This window comes from Eulemur rufifrons, chromosome 19 (genome assembly GCF_041146395.1).
Source record: "Eulemur rufifrons isolate Redbay chromosome 19, OSU_ERuf_1, whole genome shotgun sequence".
Taxonomy (NCBI): domain Eukaryota; kingdom Metazoa; phylum Chordata; class Mammalia; order Primates; family Lemuridae; genus Eulemur; species Eulemur rufifrons.
Genome location: NC_091001.1, coordinates 47,355,542 through 47,379,301, shown reverse-complemented (window position 1 = coordinate 47,379,301; position 23,760 = coordinate 47,355,542). Strand labels below are relative to the sequence as shown.

Below are 23,760 nucleotides of genomic sequence, written 5' to 3'. Positions count from 1 at the left end.
GATAAAGGAAGAAAAGGGGTAACAGCAGCACCAAACTACAGATATATCTCAGTTGCTAAGATTTGAAAATATCAATAGATTTCAGGGTTGGTGCATGGAAGTTTAGTTGGTAAATTCCAGATAACTTCTCTCCTCCAGCTTGGCTTCTGCTTTTTTATTCCTTTTTTTTTTTCTTTTCTGGAGACACGGTCTCTATCACTCGAGCTGGAGTGCTGTGGCTATTCACAGGTGTAACAGGTGCAATCATAGCTCACTGCACCCTTGAACTCCTGGACTTAGGGGATCCTCCCACCTCAGCCTCCCGAGTACCTGAGACTACAGGCACGTGCCACCACACCCAGCTATTGTTTTTTTTTGTTTGTTTGTTTTGTTTTTTAATAATTTAAAAAATTTTTTTTGTAGAGACATGGTCTCACTCTGTTGCCCACACTAGTCTTCAACTCAGCTTCAAGCAGTCCTCTGGCCTGGGCCTTTGGAAGTGCTGGGATTACAGGCATGAGCCACCACACCCAGCCTACTCTGTTGCCTGGGCTAGAGTGCTGTGGCATCACCCTAGCTCACAGCAACCTCAAACTCTTGGGCTCAAGCAACCCTTCTGCCTCAGCCTCTCGCATAGCTGGGACTACAGGCATGCGCCACCATGCCTGGCTAATTTTTTCTATATACTTTTAGTTGTCCAGATAATTTCTATTTTTAGTAGAGACGGGGTCTCGCTCTTGCTCAGGCTGGTCTCGAACTCCTGACCTCGAGTGATCCTCCCTCCTCGGCCTCCCAGAGTGCTAGGATTATAGGCGTGAGCCACCGTGCCTGGCTTCAGCTTACTTTTTTATTCTTTAGTATTTTTCCGACTTTGTTATAGAAGCAAATATGTCTGGATGGATAGAAGTTACGGCTTCCTTTTAAAAAAAGTATTATAGTTCATTGGTTTTTAGTATATTCACAGAATTGTGCACCTATAACTATTATCTAGTTCCAGAACATTAGTCCCAAAAGAAACCCAGTACTCATTAACAGTTACTCTCTATTCTACCCTCCCTCCAGCCCTTGACAAACATTAATCTACTTCTGTCATTATAGATTTGCCTATTCTGGACAATTCATATAAATGGAATGATGCAATATGTGACCTATTGTGTCTGGCTCATTGAATACTTGTTTTCAAGTTTCATCCATGTTCTAGTATGTGTCAGTACTTCATTTCTTTTTATGACTGAATTATCCATTGTTTGTCCATTTATCATTTGGACATTTGGATTGTTTATAGTTTTTGTCTGTTATGAATAGTGCTGCTGTGAACATTTGTGTGCACAAGTTTATGTGTGGTTTTTATTTTATTTTTACTTTTTTCATTGTGGAAGTATGATGGCTTTTGTGTTTTCAATTGTCTTGGATACATACCTAGGAGTGGAATTTCTGGGTCATATGGTAACTCTCTAACTTTCTGAAGAATTGCTAAAAATATATATTTGGTCTTTGTCTGTGTTTCCTAAAATTCTTGAAATCTCTAAAGTGCTCTCTTTTTATATGCTGATATTGGCTGATAGCTTCTGCATGGGGCTGGTCACCTGGAAGTCCAAGGCATGATTAAAGGATTGGGACTTTCAGCCCCCGCCCCCAACCTCCTGGGAGGGGAGAGGGGTTGAAGGTCAAGTTGATCACCAATAGCCAGTGGTTTAATTGATCATGCCTGCCTAATGAAGCCTCCATAAAAACCCAAGAGGATAGGGTTTAGAGAGCTTCTGGATAGCTGAACACATGGAGATTCCTGGAAGGTAGTGCCCCAGGAAAGGCATGGAAGCTCCACTATCCTTCCCCCATACCTTGCCCTATGCATCTCTTCATCTGTATCCTTTGTAATAAGCCGGTAGAGGTAAGTAAATGTTTCTCTGAGTTCTGCAAGCCACTCCAGCAAATTAATCAAATACAAAGAGGGGGTCATGGGAACCCCAACTTGAAGCCTGTCAATCAGAAGTTCCAGAGGCGCAGACCTGCCACTGGTGTTTGCAGGGGAGGGCAGTCTTGGGGATTGAGTCCTCAACTTATGGGATCCAATGCCATCTCCAGTAAATAGTGTGAAAATTGAATTGGAGGACACCCAGTTGGTGTATGCTGGAAACATGATTGCTTGGTGGGGATAATCTCCCTCCTCACATTTGGTCACAGAAGTCTTTTGTATTGATGATTGTTGTGGTTTGAGAGCAGAGGAAAAACGGTTTGACTTTTTCCAAACAAGTAGTATCTCATTGTAGTTTTGACTTTTGTTTCCATACTGACTAATAATATTGAGCATCTTTTTGTGTGCTTATTTGTTACTTGTATATCTTTGGAAAAATGTCTGTTCAAATTCTTTGCCCATTTTTAAATCGTTTTTCTTATTGAGTTGTAGGAGTTCTTTATATATTCTGGATACTAGACTCTTATCAGAATATGATTTGCAAATATTTTCTCCCCTTCTGTGAATTGTCTTTTCACTTTCTTGATAGTGTTTGAAGCACAAGAATGTTTAATTTTGATGAAAGCCATTTTAATTATTTTTTTTCTTTGGTTGCTTGTGCTTTTGGTGTCATATCTAAGAAACCATTGCTTAAGCCAGGGTCAAGAGTGTACCTGTTTTCTTCTAAGAATTTGATAGTTCAGCTTTTACATTTAGGTCTTTCTTCCATCTAATTTTTGTATATGATGTGATTCTTTTGCATGTAGATATCTTGTTTTCCCAGCACCATTTATTGAATATGGCTTTTTTTTTTTTTTTGAGACAGGGTCTTGCTCTGTCTCCCGGACTAGAGTACAGTGGCGTCATCATAGCTCACCGCAACCTCAAACTCCTGGGCTCAAGGGATCCTCCTGCCTAAGCCTCCAAAGTAGCTGGGATGGCAAGCATGTGCTACCATGCCCAGCTAATTTTTCTATTTTTTTGTAGGTCTCACTCTTGCTCAGGCTAGTCTCGAACTCCTGGCCTCAAGTGATCCTCCCACCTCGGCCTCCCAAACTACAAGGATTACAAGCGTGAGCCACTGTGCCTGGCCCATGGATATGGCTTTTTTTTTTTTTTTTTTTTGAGACAGAGTCTCGCTCTGTTGCCCGGGCTAGAGTGAGTGCCGTGGCGTCAGTCTAGCTCACAGCAACCTCAAACTCCTGGGCTCAAGCGATCCTACTGCCTCAACCTCCCGAGTAGCTGGGACTACAGGCATGCGCCACCATGCCCGGCTAATTTTTTGTATATATATATTTTAGTTGTCCATATAATTTCTTTCTATTTTTAGTAGAGACGGGGTGTCGCTCTTGCTCAGGCTGGTCTCGAACTCCTGACCTCGAGCGATCCACCCGCCTCGGCCTCCCAGAGTGTTAGGATTACAGGCGTAAGCCACCGCGCCCGGCCGGATATGGCTTTTTAAAAACACTGTTCTTTTCCCTCACTTTATTTGCCATCAATGCAAATACTTGTATTTCTTGCACATTTACAGGCACTATTCATATAAGACTATGGAGTGTACAGTTTACGATAAGAACATTTTTTTCCCATTGGGGCTTACGTTTAGTTGAGACTGATGATGGCAGATGTGAAATTGTTAAATGGTATGTAATTAATTGCCAGAGGAGTGGTGGAGAGAACAGAAGTTATTAGGGATTCAGAAGACGGAGGAAGTCTGTGGGCAGAGAGGTGTGTAGAGGAGATGAGGCTATTGAGGTTAGGTAATAGGTAAGGTTTAGGTATAGTACAGAAAGATCAAAATTGGCCAGAACAGACTTAGATTCTTTTGGTTCAAAGTATGTATGGTGGGCCGGGTGCGGTGGCTCACGCCTGTAATCCTAGCACTCTGGGAGGCCGAGGCGGGTGGATCGCTCGAGGTCAGGAGTTCGAGACCAGCCTGAGCAAGAGCGACACCCCGTCTCTACTAAAAATAGAAAGAAATTATATGGACAACTAAAATATATATATATACAAAAAATTAGCCAGGCATGGTGGTGCATGCCTGTAGTCCCAGCTACTCGGGAGGCTGAGGCAGTAGGATCGCTTGAGCCCAGGAGTTTGAGGTTGCTGTGAGCTAGGCTGACGCCAGGGCACTCACTGTAGCCCGGGCAACAAAGCGAGACTCTGTCTCAAAAAAAAAAAAAAACAAAGTATGTATGGAATACCTCTTAAACAGATGTTGAAAATTTCCTGAAGTACCACATCTTCCCTTAGTCTAAATTATGTTGTTAGAAGTTGAAAGTACCTGATATAAACTCTGTGCAGTTATGTTTAGAGATGAGGGCAGTTTCTGTTTTGGCCACCCCATATTGGATTTGGGTACCTTATGGGCATTATGTTCTGTTGGCTTATTTCTTTATTTCTTTCAGTGGTCATTGAACCACACTTACTATATTCCCTTTTTCACAGTCCCTCCAACCTTCTAGGATTTCTTTTCTTGAAACTTTAGAGAAACTATTCTTGTAATGGTCACTGACTTCCACATTCTAAATCTACTGGCCAATTCTCAGTTTATATCTTACTTGACCTAGTAGCGGATTTAACACGGTTGGTTATTCCCCCCACATATTGGTATGTTTTCTTCTTTTTTTCTTTTTGGATTGACACCTTTTTTTTTTTTTAATTGGTTTCACCAACACCATACTTTCTTGATTTTTGCTTTTTTATCATAGTTAGTGCTTCAGTAGTCTTTGTTAGTTTCCTTTTCTAGTTTTATTTCATCTCAGCCTCATAAACTTGGAGTTCCAGGACTCAGTCCTGCCACAGCCTCTCTTAACTTACTTTCCTGCGTCTGTTCTTGCACTCCTGTTGTCAGAGTGACTCTATTAAAACGTTATGACAGTTATTGTACCTTCTCTGCTCAGAACCTTGCAGTGGATTTCCCTTTTATTCAAAGTAAACCAGGACCCCTATTATCTCTTGGACCTCCTCTCCTACTATTTTCTTTTGCCAGAAATCCAAGTTCAGCACTTTACTATTCTTTGAATAGTCAATAGGGTTTTTGTCGCCTCAGCTGGAATACTTTCTCCCAAGGTGCCACATGGTTAATTCCTTCACTTCTTTCAAGTCTTTGCTCATATATCACCTACTCAGCAAGGCCTACCATTTCCATACTGTTGTCGTTTTTTTTTTGGTTTTTTTTTTTGTACATAATTGATTATATTTAGTTTCAATATAATCAGTAATTGATCCATGACTTTGAACTGGCAGGAGCCACCCCACCAACCCAAAGAGTAAGTAAATGTTTACCTTAAGTTCTAATATTTTTTTTTTTTTTTTTTGAGACAGAGTCTCGCTTTGTTGCCCGGGCTAGAGTGAGTGCCGTGGCGTCAGTCTAGCTCACAGCAACCTCAAACTCCTGGGCTTAAGCAATCCTACTGCCTCAGCCTCCCGAGTAGCTGGGACTACAGGCATGCGCCACTATGCCCGGCTAATTTTTTGTATATATATATATTTTAGTTGTCCATATAATTTCTTTCTATTTTTAGTAGAGACGGGGTGTCGCTCTTGCTCAGGCTGGCCTCGAACTCCTGACCTTGAGCGATCCACCCGCCTCGGCCTCCCAGAGTGCTAGGATTACAGGCGTGAGCCACCACGCCCGGCCCTTAAGTTCTAATTGTACATAACACACATGCTGCAAAAAAGACAGGCCAACAAAGCCTAAACTCTTTATTTTACCAACCAGTATTTACTTTGTTTTGGGGTTTGTTTTTTGTTTTTTTCTTTTTTTTTGGAGACAGGGTCTTGCTGGAATACAGTGGCACCATCATAGCTCGCTGTAACCTTGAATTCCTGGGCTCAAGGGATCCTCCTGCCTCAGCCTCCCAAACAGCTAGGACTACAGGCACATGCCACCATACCTGGCTTATTTTTTTTTTTTTTTTTTTTTTTTTTTTTTTTTTACTTTTTGTAGAGACAGGGTCTCCCTTTTACCCAGGCTGGTCTTTGAACTCCTGGCCTCAGGCGATCCTTCCGCTTTGGTCTGCCAAAGTGCTGGGAGTACAGGCATGAGCCACCCTGCTAACCCAGCCAGTATTTCTGATTATCTTCCTGATGCTGAATTTAAAAACCTTAGGAGTGTACCAGTATAGCTTTCAGACTTTCTATATCCAGATAAAGGGGCCCAGAGGCAGAGGTCAGGCCCCAGGCTGTTCAGGGGTGGGAAAAGTGGCAAAGATATCTCTGTAATAAATAGTCTGTGTCAGTTTTCTAATTTTAGTGAAATGCTTTGTCTCTCATCACCCCCAAACTTTCATCCATTGCATCTATGACAGAAAAACACTCCTCTCCCATATACACAAAGCCATTGGGGAGTAGGGGGGATGGAGTGGGTATTACACAGGCACCAACCAAACTTTTTATCGAGCCAGAAAATGGATTTTTGATTCAGTTTAATGACAAGAAGTTGTGTAAAATTGGTGTCTTGCCTATTCCTCAAAGTGAGCTGGGCTGGATTTTTATAATTAGAAGTATTCCCCATGATAATAGTTAAATGCTATAAAAAAAATAAAATTGATCCTGTCTCTATGAGTAGCAAAAGAGCTGCTTCCAAAAATCTAGGGGTGCCCATGTCCCATGTCCCACCCGCACATGGCTACATGAGAAGCATATAATCTGTCACTTCTGTCAACTTTTTTGGGGGGTGGAGAGGAGGGTGGAACAGTGCTTAGGGATGAATTTTTTGTTATTCTCCCCTACCACCAAAACCTATAGATCTACACACAACACCGATACGTATGCGTATCCATTTTTAAGAAAGGTTTTCCTTCCTGGATCCCAAAATCCATCCTGCCTCAGGCTGAAAGACAGTGCTTATTAACTGCACAGATCTAGTGTGTAAACATCCTATAGAAGGTGAAGGCTCCTGTGTTGTCTCATAAGCTGTGAGGGGGCAGGGGCAAAGAAGTGAATATTCAAGCTGTGAGGGGGCAGGGGCAAAGAAGTGAATATTCATGGATCATTTGCATTTTGTCTTAAACCCAATCTACTCAGCAACACTTTCAGGTCCAGGGACTGGGAGAGGTTCTGTGGGTACAATATGGCAGATGACCTGATGGTCCTAGACCACGGGGTAAGTAGTGAGTGATTGAGCAGGGACCAAGTAACATCTGTCATAAAGTCTCTGTGTGCTTCGGTTCTAAACACCTTGGAAAGGCTTGAGTCCAGCACAGCAAGTGGGCAGTCTACACTGAGAGAGGCCAGGAAGGGAACGCTGTAGGGAGAACACCAGCCCAGTGACACACTGGGAGTGTACAGCTGAACTGAGGGCACAGCTTGCACTCTTGGTGTCCACAGGGGAAGCAGTCCCATTTTCATCACCAAAGACAAAGACTTGACTTTGCTGAGGATGTCAAGCCAGTGAGGTAGGAAGATAGCCAGAGACATTGCAGCCCATCTGTGATGCTAGCTTGGGACAGCGGGTATCCCAGAGTAAAATTCTATTGTGCTCACTGAATGAAAAAAACACAAGAGTCCTTGTGAGGAGAGGCAGCAACACAGATGACCTGCCCAGTAGAAGCTCAGTATGAATTTTGTACCATCTGCTGAGCTAGGTCCCAAACCTTGATGCAGAAGTCTTTGCTACCACTGACAGCTTATGTGCCAGAGCTCAGGACACTGACTGTAAACAGTGACATCATGCTCATACTTACAGAACTTGCTGATAGTGTCTCATTCTCATCTAGTTCCCACAATTCAACAGCATGTGAATTGGGAGCCACTGGGTTACCTCTGTCTCCCAAGTGAGCTCAGCCACTCTGACATCTCTCTGGACTCTGGCAGAGCAGAAGCCTTCGTCGGGGGCAGCACAAAGGTCCTTAAAACGCCAGAGTGGCCAGGTAGCTTCCAAGAGTCCTCTCCCATTGGAATCACGGGGGACACACTTCATTTCTCTAGCAATGGGTTGTGATGAATGTGAAGTGTTGTCTACCAGGGAAGCTCATGAGAAGCTCAGTGCCCAGGGTTTTTATTGGGGGCTAGTCATGCGGGCACCCTCTGCCTAGCATGTACCCAAATTCTAGCTTTCTAGAAGGAAAGCAGGTGTTAACCATAAACCACATTGTAAAACAGTTTTGGCACAATGAGCGATTCTTGTTAGGGAATGGTGGGAACTCTCCGGAACTCCAAGTTGTTATATGCTTGCCATGGACCAATATTGCAGGCAGGACTTTCTAAGGATAGCAGTCTCTGGCCTCTTGTATTCACTCTTTTCTGCACATGATGGCATCCAAAGAAGTTTGTTTTTTCTTCTTTCTATAGAGTATAAAACATTTAGACTAAATCATCTCTCTTTAGGAAATTCTGTAACAACCAAAATGTTTTGAGAATGACTTGAACAGTTTAACTGGGTTGAATAAATGAGTTTATTCACTTAAACATATTCTTTGCAATAATAATAATGCCTTGATACTATTATCCACAGTCTGTGCTGATTTTTATAATTATAAAAGTGGTTTATTTCATAGTAAAATTTTATTTCCAAAAATAAAAAATTAAGATATCTTAGTATTCACTTGAAAAATAACACCTGTGAATATGACTGTCAGCTTCAAAGCAGATACTGATTTTTCTTCACTTTTCTTCCATCTTCCATCTTTCGTGGTCCAGAGGGCCTATTTGAAACTTGCCATCTTTGGGTTTGCTTTAGTAACCACCTTTCTTTTTTTTATAGGCCAAGATGCTGAATTATCAGGGACACTTTCACTTGTTTTGACACAGTGCTGTAAAAGAATAAAGGATACTGTTCAAAAATTGGCCTCAGACCACAAAGACATCCACAGCAGTGTTTCTCGTGTTGGAAAAGCCATTGATAAGGTATGGTATTGAAGAAAGTGTTTTGTAATTTTGAGCATCATCCTTTTTCTTCTGTCATTATTTTGGTGACACTGGCTTTCCCAAATTATTTTATGCTATTCTTTTCAACTTTGCTTTTGATAATTTTTGCAGGTCTAGTTTTACTATGCTAGTCTTATTAATGTTCCCTGTTGCTAGTATTTTAAAAAATAAAAACAAAACAAAAAACCCTCTCCTTTTATAGCTTTGTTGTTTATCCATTTTCTTATATGACTAGAACTCCTAGGGTCATGATGAATAAAGTTCCAAAGAAATTTAAACCCAGTATGTGGAAGGTTGTTTGTAAGAGTAACCCTAAGTAATTCCCTGGCTGTGACTCTGTCTCTGTTAATAGGATGATTAGAATAATACCCTTGCATCTGTCTCCTCTGCATCATCCTACCTCTTTTCTTCCTGTGGGCACATTAGTTGCTTTTCTTCAGTGATGTCTTCTGTGTGAGTGAGTGAGTGAATGGGTTAGTTGCTAGCCAGTGAGGCCAGTCACTTTTGTTGGATGATTTTTTTCTTGTGACATTTCTTAAATAAGCAATCTTTGACTTAGTGGTTGGCTTATAAGCAGTTACCATTTTAAACACTGGAGACGTTGTGATTGGTCAGGAGTATGTCTGTTCACGTATTGTAAACTTCTGGGAAGATAGGAAGGACTTTTGAGGAGACCTCTTTGTAACAAAGGCATCTCCCAAACAGTCTTAGGAGGTAGTCTGTATGCACAAGAGTGATAGCTGTAATATAGACAGTAGCAGCTCACTGAATCCAGAGAGTGGTTCCATCTAACTCATGGGTAGGCCCAACTATTAGAAATTATCCTATAGAAAACTAGTATTGAAAGGCTAGGCTTGAGGCTGCCTGAGTCAGAATTGTTTGCTTCTAAGGTGGTGGCATTCACTGGTAGTTACAACAGGACTGTGAGTGGCAGGGGTTCTGGGGATGTGTTTTGGAAGTCATGGCTTACAGAAATGTTAGTGGCCTTTCAGAGAGCTGTCACCACTCCCATGGTGGTGTGAGGGCTTTGACTCAGCAAAAGAGTCAGATGTTGGCAGCAGCAGGGTTCCAGCCACATTGTTGAATCAGTGATGGTAGTCACCACCAAAGGCTGGAGGGCAGTGAGTATTCTCTGAAATAGCTTTGAGGTTGTGAGGCCTGTTAGGTAACTCCAAGGGAGTGAACACAGTGGAAATGGATTTGGCGTCAGACCTGTTTGGGACAATGGCATTGGAAATCTTCAGTTGGTACCTGCTGTGGTTGTTGGTGGGTATTAGCTTAAGGACTATGGGAACGGTGGTGGGGCACTTTAGAGATGGTCTTAAATCACAGTGGTTGAGGAACCCTTAGTTTCTCTAGGATACAGTAACTACTGGTGGTGTTTAAGAAGCTTCTGATTTTGGTGGTTGACAGTGACCAAGGCATCCTGGTGAATTCTGATGGCTCCTGAGGACATCTGCTTGACCATTAGGCTGCCTGAAATAATGACAGAGGGTCAGCATCTGACAGCAGAACTAGATGGAGCCATGACAATGAGAAGAACTAAAACTTCCAAGGCAGCTAATCAGAGAAAGTATCTGGAAAGAGATCCCAGGTTCTCAGAATAAGTGGATATGGTCTCAACAGCCATAGCTCAAGAGTGTGGATTACCAACCACCAGGATCTTGAGCTGTTGGGCAAATCCCCAATTTTGCATTCTGCCACTGGTAGGGTGACCATATATATCCCCGCTTCTAGTTTATGTCTGTTGTCCTGTCATAATTACCAGAACCCTCTTTTGCTCTAGTCCCCTTTGCTGTTGGTGACTTGCTGAGCATGTCTTCTTCCAGATCCAGCCGGTCTTTCCAGATATTCATAAGGGCTGTCAGATGTTTTGACCTATCTTTGAGGCAAAACATGTACATGTACTTGGTGTAAAAAATTGAAGTATCTCTTTGAGAATGGATATCAAGGGCACACATTTATAGTGAATAATCAACATTCTGGCTTTTGGTGGGGGGATGTGTTTGAGGTGAATGTTCTTGATTGTGTATTTTAATTTACTCATTACTCTTTTGAGGACCTTTTTTTCATGTACTTGGAAATTATAAGAGCTTTTTCAGGTAATTCTTTCATAGTTTCTTTCAAAAAATTGTTTCATGTTCCTATGGTAAAAGTAGTTTAGGTTCTAGGTGACCTGGATTCTAGATTCTTATCTATTATATAAAACTGCATTATTTAGTTGATACTGATAAGTATTTGTTGTATTATAGTCCACAGTCACAGAGGAAATCCTGGATCTTTTAGGCCAGTTCTTTAACATCTTTCAGTGTACTTTTTCCTGATATTTTTGGCATCTACTTGGCCTCAGTGGAAGCGGAAGCTGTTTCCCTACTAGAACTACCTGGATGTTGTGAATGGGCTTTTTGCGTACATGAGGAATTCTGTGCAGGCTGTTGTCACATTCATTGACTTGTTAAGTCCTCCAACTCTTTTAATTTGAACCTGGTAAAATTGTGTAAGCTCTGGGCTGCCTGTTGTAAAGGCTGGGTGGACTCATATGAATTGGTAATGAACAAACAGGATAAAACTGAATCCATTGTGGTACAAGGCTTTTAAGTGCCACATCAAACAGACCTGAGTAATAAACTGGAATGCTGTCCATCAGCCTGTGAGCACCATTTTATGGACCTAAGCTCCCACCCTCACAAGATGAGGACAGTCAAAGAAGCCAGTGGCTCCTTTGCCAGCAAACTGATTTTGAGTGAGAAACTTTAGTAAATTTTTGACATGCTAAATGGTTATTTTCTTTTTCCTTTTGTGTTTTAATATTTCTTGTGTTTTAAAGTTTTCTAATTATCACTTCTCTGAAAATGTAAGCAGAAAAGAAGTTTCTAGTGGTGTTAGCCAAGGCGTTGTCTGGCTTTTAATTATTATGAGCATAAAAAATTGTTGAAGATTTCTGCTTTAATGTGTTGACTATTTTCAGATGCCCACAGTATGATCACTAAAATAAATAATATCAGTTGGGTTCTGTGACAAAAATTTTTTTTTTTTTTTGTTGAGACAGTCTCACTTTGTTGCCCAGGCTAGAGTGAGTGCCGTGGCGTCAGCTTAGCTCACAGCAACCTCAAACTCCTGGGCTTAAGCGATCCTACAGCCTCAGCCTCCCGAGTAGCTGGGACTACAGGCATGCGCCACTATGCCCGGCTAATTTTTTCTGTATAGATTTTTAGTTGTCCGTATAATTTCTTTCTATTTTTAGTAGAGACGGGGTCTCGCTCTTGCTCAGGCTGGTCTCGAACTCCTGACCTCGAGCGATCCACCCGCCTCGGCCTCCCAGAGTGCTAGGATTACAGGCGTGAGCCACCGCGCCCGGCCAAAAATTTTTGTTAGTAAAAAGAAATAATGTATTGGCTGTTCTTAATTTCCTCCCCTATTTTTAGAATATTTAGAATTCTGTCCTGTTTAGAGTATTGTATTTAGTGTTTTACTAAGTTATTTGACTTTTTGAAATTTACTGCCTGAGTCAATAAAAATGATTATTGCTTTAGACTTTCAGGCATATGTGTATGTGTTAAAATAAATAGAACTAAAGACTTGAAAGTGTCTAAAGTCTGCTATGGTATAGTTAAAAGCTAAACACACAGTACATGTCTTTCATAAGATTGCAGTCTGATTTGGTCTGCAATGTAAAAGTGCTTTTTGTACACATAAAATAACTGGAAAAATTCTGAAGCACCAGAAAATAAGTTTGCACAGGGTGGACACTGCTTATTATAAAGTAAAGGAAAAGATTATTTTGTTTTTAATTAATCTAAGGTTTGTGGAGTTGTCCTAAATTTGACTTGGGAGAATGGGTAAGACAGAGAGCAGCAGAGCAATGAGGTATGATTGTGGGGCTGGGACGCGGCAAAACAGCAACTGAGAATATACTTGACTCATGTTAAAGACTCTTAAGGATTGACTTGATAGAGTGGCTGTCACTGTTGGGAATAGGGAAAGATCAGGTTGGGGGAAGGCAAATGATGGAGGAAGACGCAAGGGATGTGGATTTGATCCGAGTAGGAGAGTAGGCGCAAAGGGAGTAAGTGACGAAAGCAGTTGAAGATTTGCTTGATCTCATTAACTAGGATGAAAAGAGACTACGTCAGTGGTAGGGAGATAATAGCTGTCACTTACTGAGTGTTGACCATGTTCCAGAAACTGAGCTTGAGTGCTTTTTATACATTTATATCCCATAATGCAAGTACATTATTTCCATTTTACAGATGAGGAAAGAAACTAAGATTCCAAGATATTAAATAACATACCCCAGGTAGCTTGGAGGTGGTAGATCAAGGTATGGAGAAAATTTTCAGTCAAGAAAGAATCTGTTCTTAAACACTATGCTAAACTAGAAAATCAGTGAGGCCATTTCAAGGCTGGTAATGTTGCAGGGGGAAAATATAACAATAGTGAAAAAATTTTTTAAACTGCATTGTCTAAACTGATCTTCTACCACTAGATGGAGTATCTATATTGGTGAGGCAAAGTGCCGACTGTATTGAAGAGTGAGGGGAGTAATGGTGTAAGTAAAATATGGAATACTTTAAGACTGTTCTGGGTGAGCAGTCTAGAACTGCCTTTTATGTATGTATGACTGGGATATAAGGGGAGAAAACAATAACAGTGGTAAGATCTTGTGTTTAGCCTTAAACAGTAGCTTAAAGTGATTGAATTAGATATGTGCTAGCTCTAAAATTCTGTTATGTAATGAATACTTATATAGTAGAGCAATGTTAGTGTTAAGGAAAAAAAAGGAAATTAAAAAGACTAGTAATAGTAAATTCGCTCTGATTAAGAAGAAAAAATTAAGTTGAATTCTGAAATACTTAATTTTTGATATATATTTTGGGAGGAACTTTTAGAATTAGCAAAAAGAAATAGTTGACAAGTTTATAAGAAGAAAATGGTGATAAAAAACCTGGAATGTGTTCCCTATAAAGAAGATAAAACATCAAACTCTTCCCCTGCCCCCTGCTCCCTGAATTACTAGAGAATAATCCAAGAAAATGTAGTAGACAGTATATCTAAACTTTTACAAGGCATTTAATAACATATCTCATATCTTTGTGGTCAGGATGGAAGATGGTGCTTTTAAAATTATGTAGTTTGAATAGGAGCTGCCATATTCTTAATTCACTGTCCACTTTGGCCACAGTGCTTGGTGTGAGGATGGGCCTGACCCACTTGTCCCAACCAGGCTTGGCCATAGTTGTTTCCTGCAGGGTGGGTTTCCCAATGTCCTTTCCTAGGATCTTTCTCGTTAGAACTCTTAAGAAAGGAGAAGGGCTGGGTATATGTGAACTTGGGAGTGATTGGTAGCCCGTGAAAGAATCTGATCTGTCGTGGGAAACAAAGTTCAGGTGCCAAGAGAAGTGGGTGGGGGAAGTATCTTTAAAGCCCAATTACCCTCCTGCTTAGCCCTTTCTCTAAATCCAACTTGCTTGGGCAAAAAGGATTTCTGTTTCAACCAAGAATCCTGGCTCATACAATAGCAAGATGTTTTCTATGACTCTTCACTCATATTGGGCTTTAGCTTCTGTGAAACAATACTGGTTCTGCCTTTTTTAGTCTGAAGATCATTCTCAAAAGAGAAGATGAATTGAGTTCTGCTTTCTGTGCCATCCATCAGACAGATTACATCATTCAGTAGCTCTAAGCTATAGGCTTGTATTTTTCTTGTTACTCCTTTTCTAAACAGAATGAAGCTACGTTATTTAATTGATGTTGATAATCATTTGAATTTAGTCCAGGCCGGTGAGGAAAGCCTGGACCTTTGCTATCAGGTCTCATTAGGTTTCAGGATCAGAAAATCCCACTTGACCTGGAGGTGGTCCAGACCACTTTTGCTTGAGGCTAGAAGATGACATTATGCTTGGTCTAGCATCCAAGTCAGGCTCTGTTGAGAAGGACAAAAGGATGTTATACCCATTGGACTGTCTCAAATAATCCAGTCTGTAATTGTATTTAAGTGATTTTAAAATAATGAATTTGTTATTAATACCTTCATTAATATGCTTTTGAAAATTCTCTTAAATACAGAATCAGAAGGTTTGATGGCAAGGCCTGGCTCTCAGATTCAGCTACTGTGTATTAAAGGTTTACTGTTGGATGAGTACTGGTAGAGATTCGTGTATGTTATTTAACTTAATCCTCACCGACACTTTCAAAGGTAGGGATTATTGTTTCCCGATGCAAATAGGAAAACTGAGGTTTACCTGTCTGAGGTCACAGAACCAGAAAGCAAATGAAAGAGCTGGGATTAAAACCCAGATTTTAAGATTTCAAGGAAACTTTCTCAACTGGAGTTCCTTTAGAGAATTAATCCCTAGTGCCTGGGGGTACCCACTGTATGTATAAATTTCTCTCCTTTGCATTTAGAATGGTAAGAGAGATATATCATATTTGGAAGAATTATAAAATAGCCACAGAAAGGTATGTAAAATAATAGTGAGGGATAGGGATGCAAATGTGACAGATGGTTAGATTACTGAGCATTTCTAAGGATCTTAAAAGCCTGCAGAGTGATTTGGCACAATACTCCCTTTGTTTATAAAGTGTGAATTTACCAGCGTGAATCTACCTTTCTCTTAATTTTGAAAACCAAAGAAGTATGATTATCATACAGAGGAAAATATGTAATGTCTAAAAAGTCAGCATCTATATCTAAAAATGCATCTACAAAATGCTGATTATGACACACTACTAAATTTATTTCCTAGCGCATAGTTTATAAAGCACTGCTGTCTGGTACATGCCTAAATATGGATTATTTCATCATAGAACATGTGCCTCATCATCAGCTTTACTAAATATTGCCAAATTTTTCCCTAAAGGTTTTGTACCAATTTATAGTCTTATCAAACATGTAAAACAGTTGCTGTTTCTTCATTTTTCTTTTTTTTTTTTGTTCATTTTTCATCTATACTTGGTATTATCGGATGTTAACATTTTTAAAATTAATTAGATTGGTGTGAAATAGTCTCTAGTTTTACTGATTTTGCCTTTCTTTGATCATCTTGAACATCTTTTCATGATTAACATTAAAATTTTCCCCTTTTGTGAATTTCATGTTCCTCTTCTGTCCATTTTTTCTGTTAGGTTGTCTTTCTTATTGGTAAGCGTTTGTTTCAAACTCTTGAATACTGATCTTTTGTGGGTTGTATGTGTGAAGTGGTATCTTCTCCCAGTCTGAGGGGAACCAGAATCCAGGTCTTCTCATTCTGTTACATGTCCTTTGTAGTCTACTTCTTATGCTTAACCAGATTAACTGGATGCTTCCAAGGGAAGGTGATTCCTGGTAGATGCAGCCATAGCACGTTGTTAAGTTCATACACCAGTTTTTCTTCAAAGTAGATTGGGAAATTTTAAGAAATGTATTAACACTATTAGAGAAATGGCACTTAGGAATTAAAACAAATGTTAAATTTTACTGTATATTTTAAAGTCTGACTGATCTGTAAGAATATTGATGATATGTGGCCAGAAAGGCAGGGTGGACTATTTAGATTTCGCAGTTTCATAATGGTGTTCTATTAAAGTTATTTACTTCTCCTCTGCCTCAGCTTCCAGATTTAGAGTGTCCTGGATTTCTTTTTCCAAGTCATAACATCCTCTCCAGGCAGACACACCCTTGAATGTGTGCTTTTTTTGTTTTTAGTTCTTGTTTGGATCTTTTCTTCCCATTTAAGAACAGCATGCCAAGGCTTTCCTTTGCTTTAAAAATATGAAAGGAAAAAGTATAGTAAAACAGAAGTGCTAATAATAGACAGGTAGTTCTCTTCATTAGCCGCCACTTGGCTGGTTTGCTATGCTGCTGATTTTCTGGGCAGTCATGCAAATGAGTTTGGTCACCTAGCAACGGAAGCTGGGCCTGAGTCCAGCTCTGATGCACCAGTGAGAAAGAACCTGCAGTTATAACAAAAGGAGTTTGACACTGTATTATATTCCTTCAACCTCTTTTTATAATCTTAGCTTTAATTTTTAATACATGTGACCAGAAAATAAGCTGTTAAAGAAGTTTTCTTATCTACCTCAGTGGTTTAAACTGGAAAATCAGAATGGTTAGGGAGCTCAGAAAATTTCAGGAAATCATCTAATACATTGCTCATTCATGCTTGTTTTCCGAGCATAGTAAATAAGTTATAGAGCTTGAATATAGAGATATTTTGAATGTAAAGGTGTTCGATTTTTCTTACCTGTGTAGTGGAGACCATAGTAAGCCTTAAGGAAATACAGTTATGCAGAGGGGATCATTGTAAAACTTTGTAAGAAACCCAAAGGAAATTGTTTAAATATCAGTCTCTTCTTAAAATTTTCTAGGTGATGAACATTTATTTTTGGTATGTATGTTAAGGAAAGAATTCAAGGAATTCTTTTATTTGATCTGAGCAGATACTGTCTTGGTGGTAGCTATTAAAATACTGACTTGGTATATACTGCCAAATAAAATTGTCTGTTTTAACATGGTCTGTACTTTGAACTGACCAGTGTGTCTTTCAAAGTTGTTTTATTTTCTTTTTCTAAGGAACAGATACCTGATAAATTTGTTGAGAGTTGATGTGATTGGGGAATAATCATTAAATGAATAAGTAGAAACCTGAAGGTTGTATTTGGATTTAATGAATTTGATAAATTAGGGAGAGACCTTTCTTAACTAGTCTCAGTGATTCTTTGCTTATAGCATCCAGTTAGATACTTAGAGAGTTACAGGCAGATTCCCGAGTTTGTAATAAATTCTATCATCTTCAGAGACCCACTCCTTTTATTAATTTGCATGGCCCTTCGGGGAGTAGAATATGGGAGAGTATAACATCAAACACTCCCTGGGCCTCTGCTCTAGTCCAGAAGGAGATCTAGTTTCACTTCCAGTGTTCTAGTGGTCATAGCATAAAGATATAATAATTTGCCTAAAAGTATTGATGAACTGATAAAGTTAACTCTCAACAGGCAGCATCTGATAAGCAGAAATGAAACACAAGACCTTATATAGGCCGGGCGCGGTGGCTCACGCCTGTAATCCTAGCACTCTGGGAGGCCGAGGCGGGTGGATCGCTCAAGGTCAGGAGTTCGAGGCCAGCCTGAGCAAGAGCGAGACCCCGTCTCTACTAAAAATAGAAACAAATTATATGGACAACTAAAAATATATATAGAAAAAATTAGCCGGGCATGGTGGCGCGTGCCTGTAGTCCCAGCTACTCGGAAGGCTGAGGCAGTAGGATCGCTTGAGCCCAGGAGTTTGAGGTTGCTGTGAGCTAGGCTGACGCCATGGCACTCACTCTAGCCCGGGCAACAAAGTGAGACTCTGTCTCAAAAAAAAAAAAAAAAAAAAAAAAGACCTTATATAAACAACTGTGGTTCTTCTGTGCTAGCGAACAGTCTATTCAGTATGTGTGTGGATGCTATTGCTTCAGCGTCCAGATACTTTGTATTATTTCCATTCTTCAGGTTAAGTACTTGCCCAAAAAAAAGGTCTATAAAAAGAAAATGAATAAAAATTAAGAGTGATAGTAGTCTTGGTTTTTTGTTTATGTTTTGTCTAAGTGATTCAAATCTTTATGTATTCAGTTTTAGGCTATTGGCTTAACATCTAAAACTAAGGTAGATAGCTCTTTCTAAGGAAGAAAGATGTGTTTAATTTTGGGAGAGGAGCATTCCTGTATTGTGATTATAAATAGTAGGCTATTTGCAGTTGCTATTGCAGGTTACTTACTACCTGTTGTTGTATGTCCTATCAAATAATCCCATATTGGTTGAACTGTATTTAAGCATTGGTTGAGTAGGATTCCAATTTTAGTTAAATCTAAATGATCTTGTCTAATTAAGTTTATATGCTTTTAAAAAGGAGTGCAAGACATGTATTAGAGAGTAATGCCTGTGAAAGATAAAGGGGGCGGAAGTGGAATTGGGCAGGGAAAGCTTTCAGACCATGATGTAGATGTGCTCTTCCTTCACCTTTGATGTTTCAGGTTTCTTTCTGATACTGTTTTCTTCTTTCTGAAGGACTTGTTGTAGCAATTCTTTTAGAGCAAGTCTGCCAGCAGCAAATTTAGTTTTCTTCCATCTGAAAATGTCTTTATTTCATCTTCATTCCTGAAGGATATTTTCAATGAATATAGAATTCTAGGATAATAGTTCTTTTCTTTCAATACTTGAAAGATGTCATGCCACTTCCTTCGGCCTCCACGGTTTTTGCTGAGAAATCTGCATTCAAATCCTGGCACCCCTATAAATAACAAATCACTTTTCCCTGGCTGGGGCAAGATTTTTTCTTTATTATTCATTTTTAGCAGTTTGATTGTGAGGTGTCTGGGTAGGATGGATTTCTTTTGAGATTATTCATTTTGGAGTTCTCTAAATCTTAGGTTTATGTCTTTTGCCAAACTCAAGAAATACTCTTAAAATATTTTTTTTCTATACCACACTGTTTCTCTTTTCCTCTGTTATTCTGATGACACAAATGTGAGATCTTTTGTTATTTTCCCACTGTAACCCCAAACTCCTGGGCTCAAGTGATCCTCCTGCCTCAGCCCCCGAGAATAGCTGGAACTACAGGCACGCCACCACGCCCAGCTAATTTTTTCTATTTTTAGTAGAGATGGGGTCCCACTCTTCCTCAGGCCGGTCTTGAACTCCTGAGCTCAAGCAATCCTCCTACCTCAGCCTCCCAGAGTGCTAGAATTGCAATAATTGCCCTGAAGTCTTTAATGATTCCAGTATCAGTCATCTTGGCATTTGTATCTATTGATCATCTTTCCCACTGGAGTTGAGATTTCCTTGGTTCTTTGTATGTCAAATAATTTTGCAGTGTATCCTGGACATTTTAAATATTATGCTACAGTACTCTGGGTTTTATTTAAATTCTGTGGAGAGTGTTGATATTTTTGTTTTAGCAGTCAGTCAGTCTGATTGGGTTTAGGTCATAGATTCTAACCAGACTTCTCTGGGTTGTAGTTTCAAGGTCAGCTTTGCTTCTAAAGCCATTGCAGCTATTCAGATTTGTCCTATGTGTGTACCACCCAATAGTCAATTTGGGGCCTGGGAACTAGGTTTATCCTCTAGTTCAGTTTTCAAAGTCTGTCGTATGCCATTTAGAGTCAAGTCCTCTGTGCATGCCATAGTTCAAGGCCAAGCTCAGGAGTACATAAACTGCTTGGCCATTCCCCCATCAACTCCGACCTCAATACTGCAATTCTTGGGATTTACCATGGATTATTTAGCTGATCAATCCTATGTTAATGGCATATGTGTTTTTTCGTCTCTTCCCAACCTTGCCACCACCATTATAGACGAGGCTGCATTGAGCATGCCTTCACAGGTCATCACTGCATACCTGTGAAAATATTGCTATAGTATAATGCTTGGAAATCAATGTATTCACTTGATTTCAATTTATTCACAGAAATCATTGTTAAATCTATATATCTCTAAAAATATATCTATTTACTCTTTGAGCAATAATTATGAGAATGACAAGTTTTATTATAGAAAGGAACAATGGAAAAATTCCTTTCTATGATAGACTATAGATAAATTGGAATTGGGTACTTATAGGAAATATCTCAGATTGAAAAGAAGACCATTTTTCCTCTTAGGTGATGTGAAAATCATCTAGTCCTGATTTCGTTCCTTTTTTTTTCCCCTCAGAATTTTGATTCTGACATCAGCAGTGTGGGAATAGATGGCTGCTGGCAAGCAGACAGCCAAAGACTTCTCAATGAGGTGATGGTGGAACACTTCTTCCGACAAGGAATGCTGGATGTAGCTGAGGAGCTCTGCCAGGTAACAGTGTGCCAACTGGGAGGGTATGTATGAAAAAAAACAAGGGAACTCCTTGGACTTTGCATTATTTGCAGAGTGAGGTTTTGAGTCTTCTGCTAGCTATACATTGATTTTAAATCTTTTAATTATTAGGGATGGCTGCATTTTATTAGGAATTTTTTTTTAAGTGGTGAAAATTATAGCCCTAGAACTTACCTGAATTGTTCTTTCCTTGTTCGTGGTGCAGAAGGTTGGTCCCAGATCATTGAATCAAGGGGATCAGAAGAGATAGTACTTTTCTTCGTTTCCCCTTTTGATAGGGAAGGTTAGTATAGCAGAGAGAAGAGGAAAGGGACAAAACATTAATGTTTGTTCTTCTGATCTAGAATTTTATCAGTGAATTTCAGAATAAAATTTACTTCAGGTGAACAGCATTTGTCTTTTATTTCTATTAGACATGAGCTTAGGGATCTTAGAACAGTTTGCTAATACCATGAAGTCATTATGGTACCAGCTGTTATGTAGTCAGTGTTTACTGCAAGCCAAGGCCCTGCCTTTATTCCTTGTTGCAACCCCGTGAAGTAAAAATTATTGTTCCCATTCCACAGATGAGAAATCTGAGATCTGGAAAAGTAAGTAACTTGCTCAAGGCCATACAGGTTCTGCATGAAAGAACTGGGATTCAGTCCCCAGTTTTTAATCTCCATATTCTTTTCTAAGCCACTATGTGCAATTGCATTTTTTGTTTGGAAAAATGAAAGACTAAAAGAATTAAATAATTCAAAACCAGTCTCTAAGCCTTTCTATTTTTAACAGATCAAATAAATGATAACTCAGATCTTTCTCTGTATCTTACAGGGATTTTATGTGTGTGTCCATACAAATTTCCTAAATTGTGTCATTAAGGATTAAGTTTGTTTTTAAGTAACAAAGACCCCAAGTAACAGTGGTTTAAACAAAAATGAAGTTTACTTTTTCTCACACAGAAATAGATAGTGAGACATCCGCAGCATGTATGGTTCGGTTCCATTAAGCTCTCAGAGACCTACACTCCTTCTAGCTCTACTGTCCTGGACCACAAGCATGGCAGCCAAAGTTGCAGCCACACTTTTGTATCCTAGGAAGGAACAAAGAGTGCATGCTTTTATTTCACTGGGCAGAACTTACGTCTCGCAAAGCTATACCCAGCTTTATTTTCCATATGGTCGTCATGTACCCTGCTGAAATTTGGAGGTTCTACTGTGGAAAAGGGGGAAGAATGATATTAAGGACAATCATTAATCTCTGCCATAGAAATAACATGTTAAAAGGAAATTATCTTTAACGGTTTGCCCTATATTTTATAATCTAGCAGATACTTTTACCACGATCTCTTTATCTTGATTACTACTAACAAAAATTCTTTCTGTTTTGTTTGTTTGTTTGTTTGTTTTTTTCCAGGAATCTGGTCTTTCTGTAGACCCAAGTCAGAAAGAACCATTTGTGGAGTTAAATCGAATATTAGAAGCACTAAAAGTCAGAGTTCTGAGACCCGCTCTGGAGTGAGTTACTGAGTTTGTTTTCTTTTGAATACTTGGAGAGAACTCTGTAAGAAAACTTAATTAGAACACACATTAGAGGCCAGATGTGATGGCTCATGCCTGTAATCCTGGCACTCTGGGAGGCCAAGGTGGGCGGATCGTTCGAGCTCAGGAGTTCAAGACCAGCCTGAGAAAGAGTGAGACCCCCGTCTCTACTAAAAAAATAGAAAGAAATTAGCTGGACAACTGAAAAAATATATATATATAAAAAATTAGCCGGGCATGGTGGCGCATGCCTGTAGTTCCAGCTACTCGTGAGGCTGAGGCAGTAGGATCGCTTGAGCTCAGAAGTTTGAGGTTACTGTGAGCTAGGCTGACACCACGGCACTTTAGCCCGGACAACAGAATGAGACTCTGTCTCAAAAAAAAAAAAAAAAAAAAGCACATTAGAGATTTTTCTTTTCTTTTTTTGGGGGGGAGACAGTCTCTCTCTGTCACCCAAGCTAGAGTGCAGTGGCATCATCGTAGCTCACTGCAACCTGTAATTCCTGGGCTCAAGGGATGCTCCTGTCTCAGCCTCATGAGTAGCTGGACTACAGGTGCATGCCACCATGCCGACCTGATTTTTTATTTTTTGTAGAGGCGGGGCCTCACTCTTGCTCAGGCTTATCTTGAACTCCTGAGCTCAAGCAATCCTCCCACTTCCACCTCCACCTCCCGGAGTGCTAGGATTACAGGCGTGAGTGGAGATTCTAGATATATTTATCTCACCTTGGGCAGACTTCAGAGAAATTAAAGAATTATTATTTCTTTTAGCCAAGTGAAATACGGGAGGTGCAATATGAGAAAATGGTTACAGCTTGTTTCACTAACCAGTTGGTCTGAATTCCCATGAGAGAAAAGGGTTTCCTGTATCCAGGCTATATCAGCACTTTGTGTGGACTAGCATTATAACTGAAGCACTATTGTTCAGGTAGTGCTGTTGATATTTGAGCTTCCATAATGTGCTGCGTTCTGTGCTAGCATTCTAAGAAATGATTTAATTGGTTATTGGAACTAAATGGTATGCTGCGTGAAGAAAGCAAATCTTTTTATAAAGCCATTCTATTCTTAATTACTGTGGATTTTGGTGATTCACTGTGAACTTCTCATTGATAGGAATTATCTGAAGTGACTAAGTAAGCTATAATATCCTAGAGCAGAGTCAGCAAGCTTTTTCATAAAGGGCAGGACAATAAATATTTTAGGCTTCACAAGCCTCATAAGATCTCTGTCACATAATCTTTGTTTCATTTTACAAGCCTTAAAAAAATGTAAAAAGCCATTCTTGGCTATTCGCTGTACAAAAACATGCAGCAAGCTATATTTGGCGTGTGCTATAGTTTGCTGAATCCTGTCCTAAAATTTTTTAATCTGAGGATTACCAGATATTTGTAATAAATAGCTCATAAAATAAAGGGAAGAAACAAGATGATAGAAGCAATGATATTGTGCAGTTATACCCTTAGAATCCTGATACTTTAAAACTGGAAAGAGTTGAGATTAGTGTTAACCAGAAAAAAATAGTTGAGAAGTTGACTTTTAAAAAAATGTACAATTTTTTCTTAACTTTTCTTCCACTAACCCATTTAATTCTTCATAGCATAGTTT

The 23,760-nt window shown here is 39.6% G+C and overlaps 1 protein-coding gene and 1 pseudogene across 1 annotated transcript in view; one reads left to right on the top strand and one right to left on the bottom strand.

The window, feature by feature from the left end:
* The window catches only part of RMND5A (required for meiotic nuclear division 5 homolog A), a 64,704-nt gene that overhangs the window by 14,909 nt on the left and 26,035 nt on the right, over window positions 1–23,760 (top strand). The window contains exons 2-4 of the mRNA XM_069494039.1: window positions 8,643–8,785; window positions 20,477–20,611; window positions 22,031–22,131. Coding sequence (XP_069350140.1) covers window positions 8,643–8,785; window positions 20,477–20,611; window positions 22,031–22,131 — 379 coding nt within the window. The remainder of the gene's footprint in view (window positions 1–8,642; window positions 8,786–20,476; window positions 20,612–22,030; window positions 22,132–23,760) is intronic.
* LOC138400059 (methylosome protein WDR77 pseudogene) lies at window positions 6,957–7,859 on the bottom strand (annotated as a pseudogene).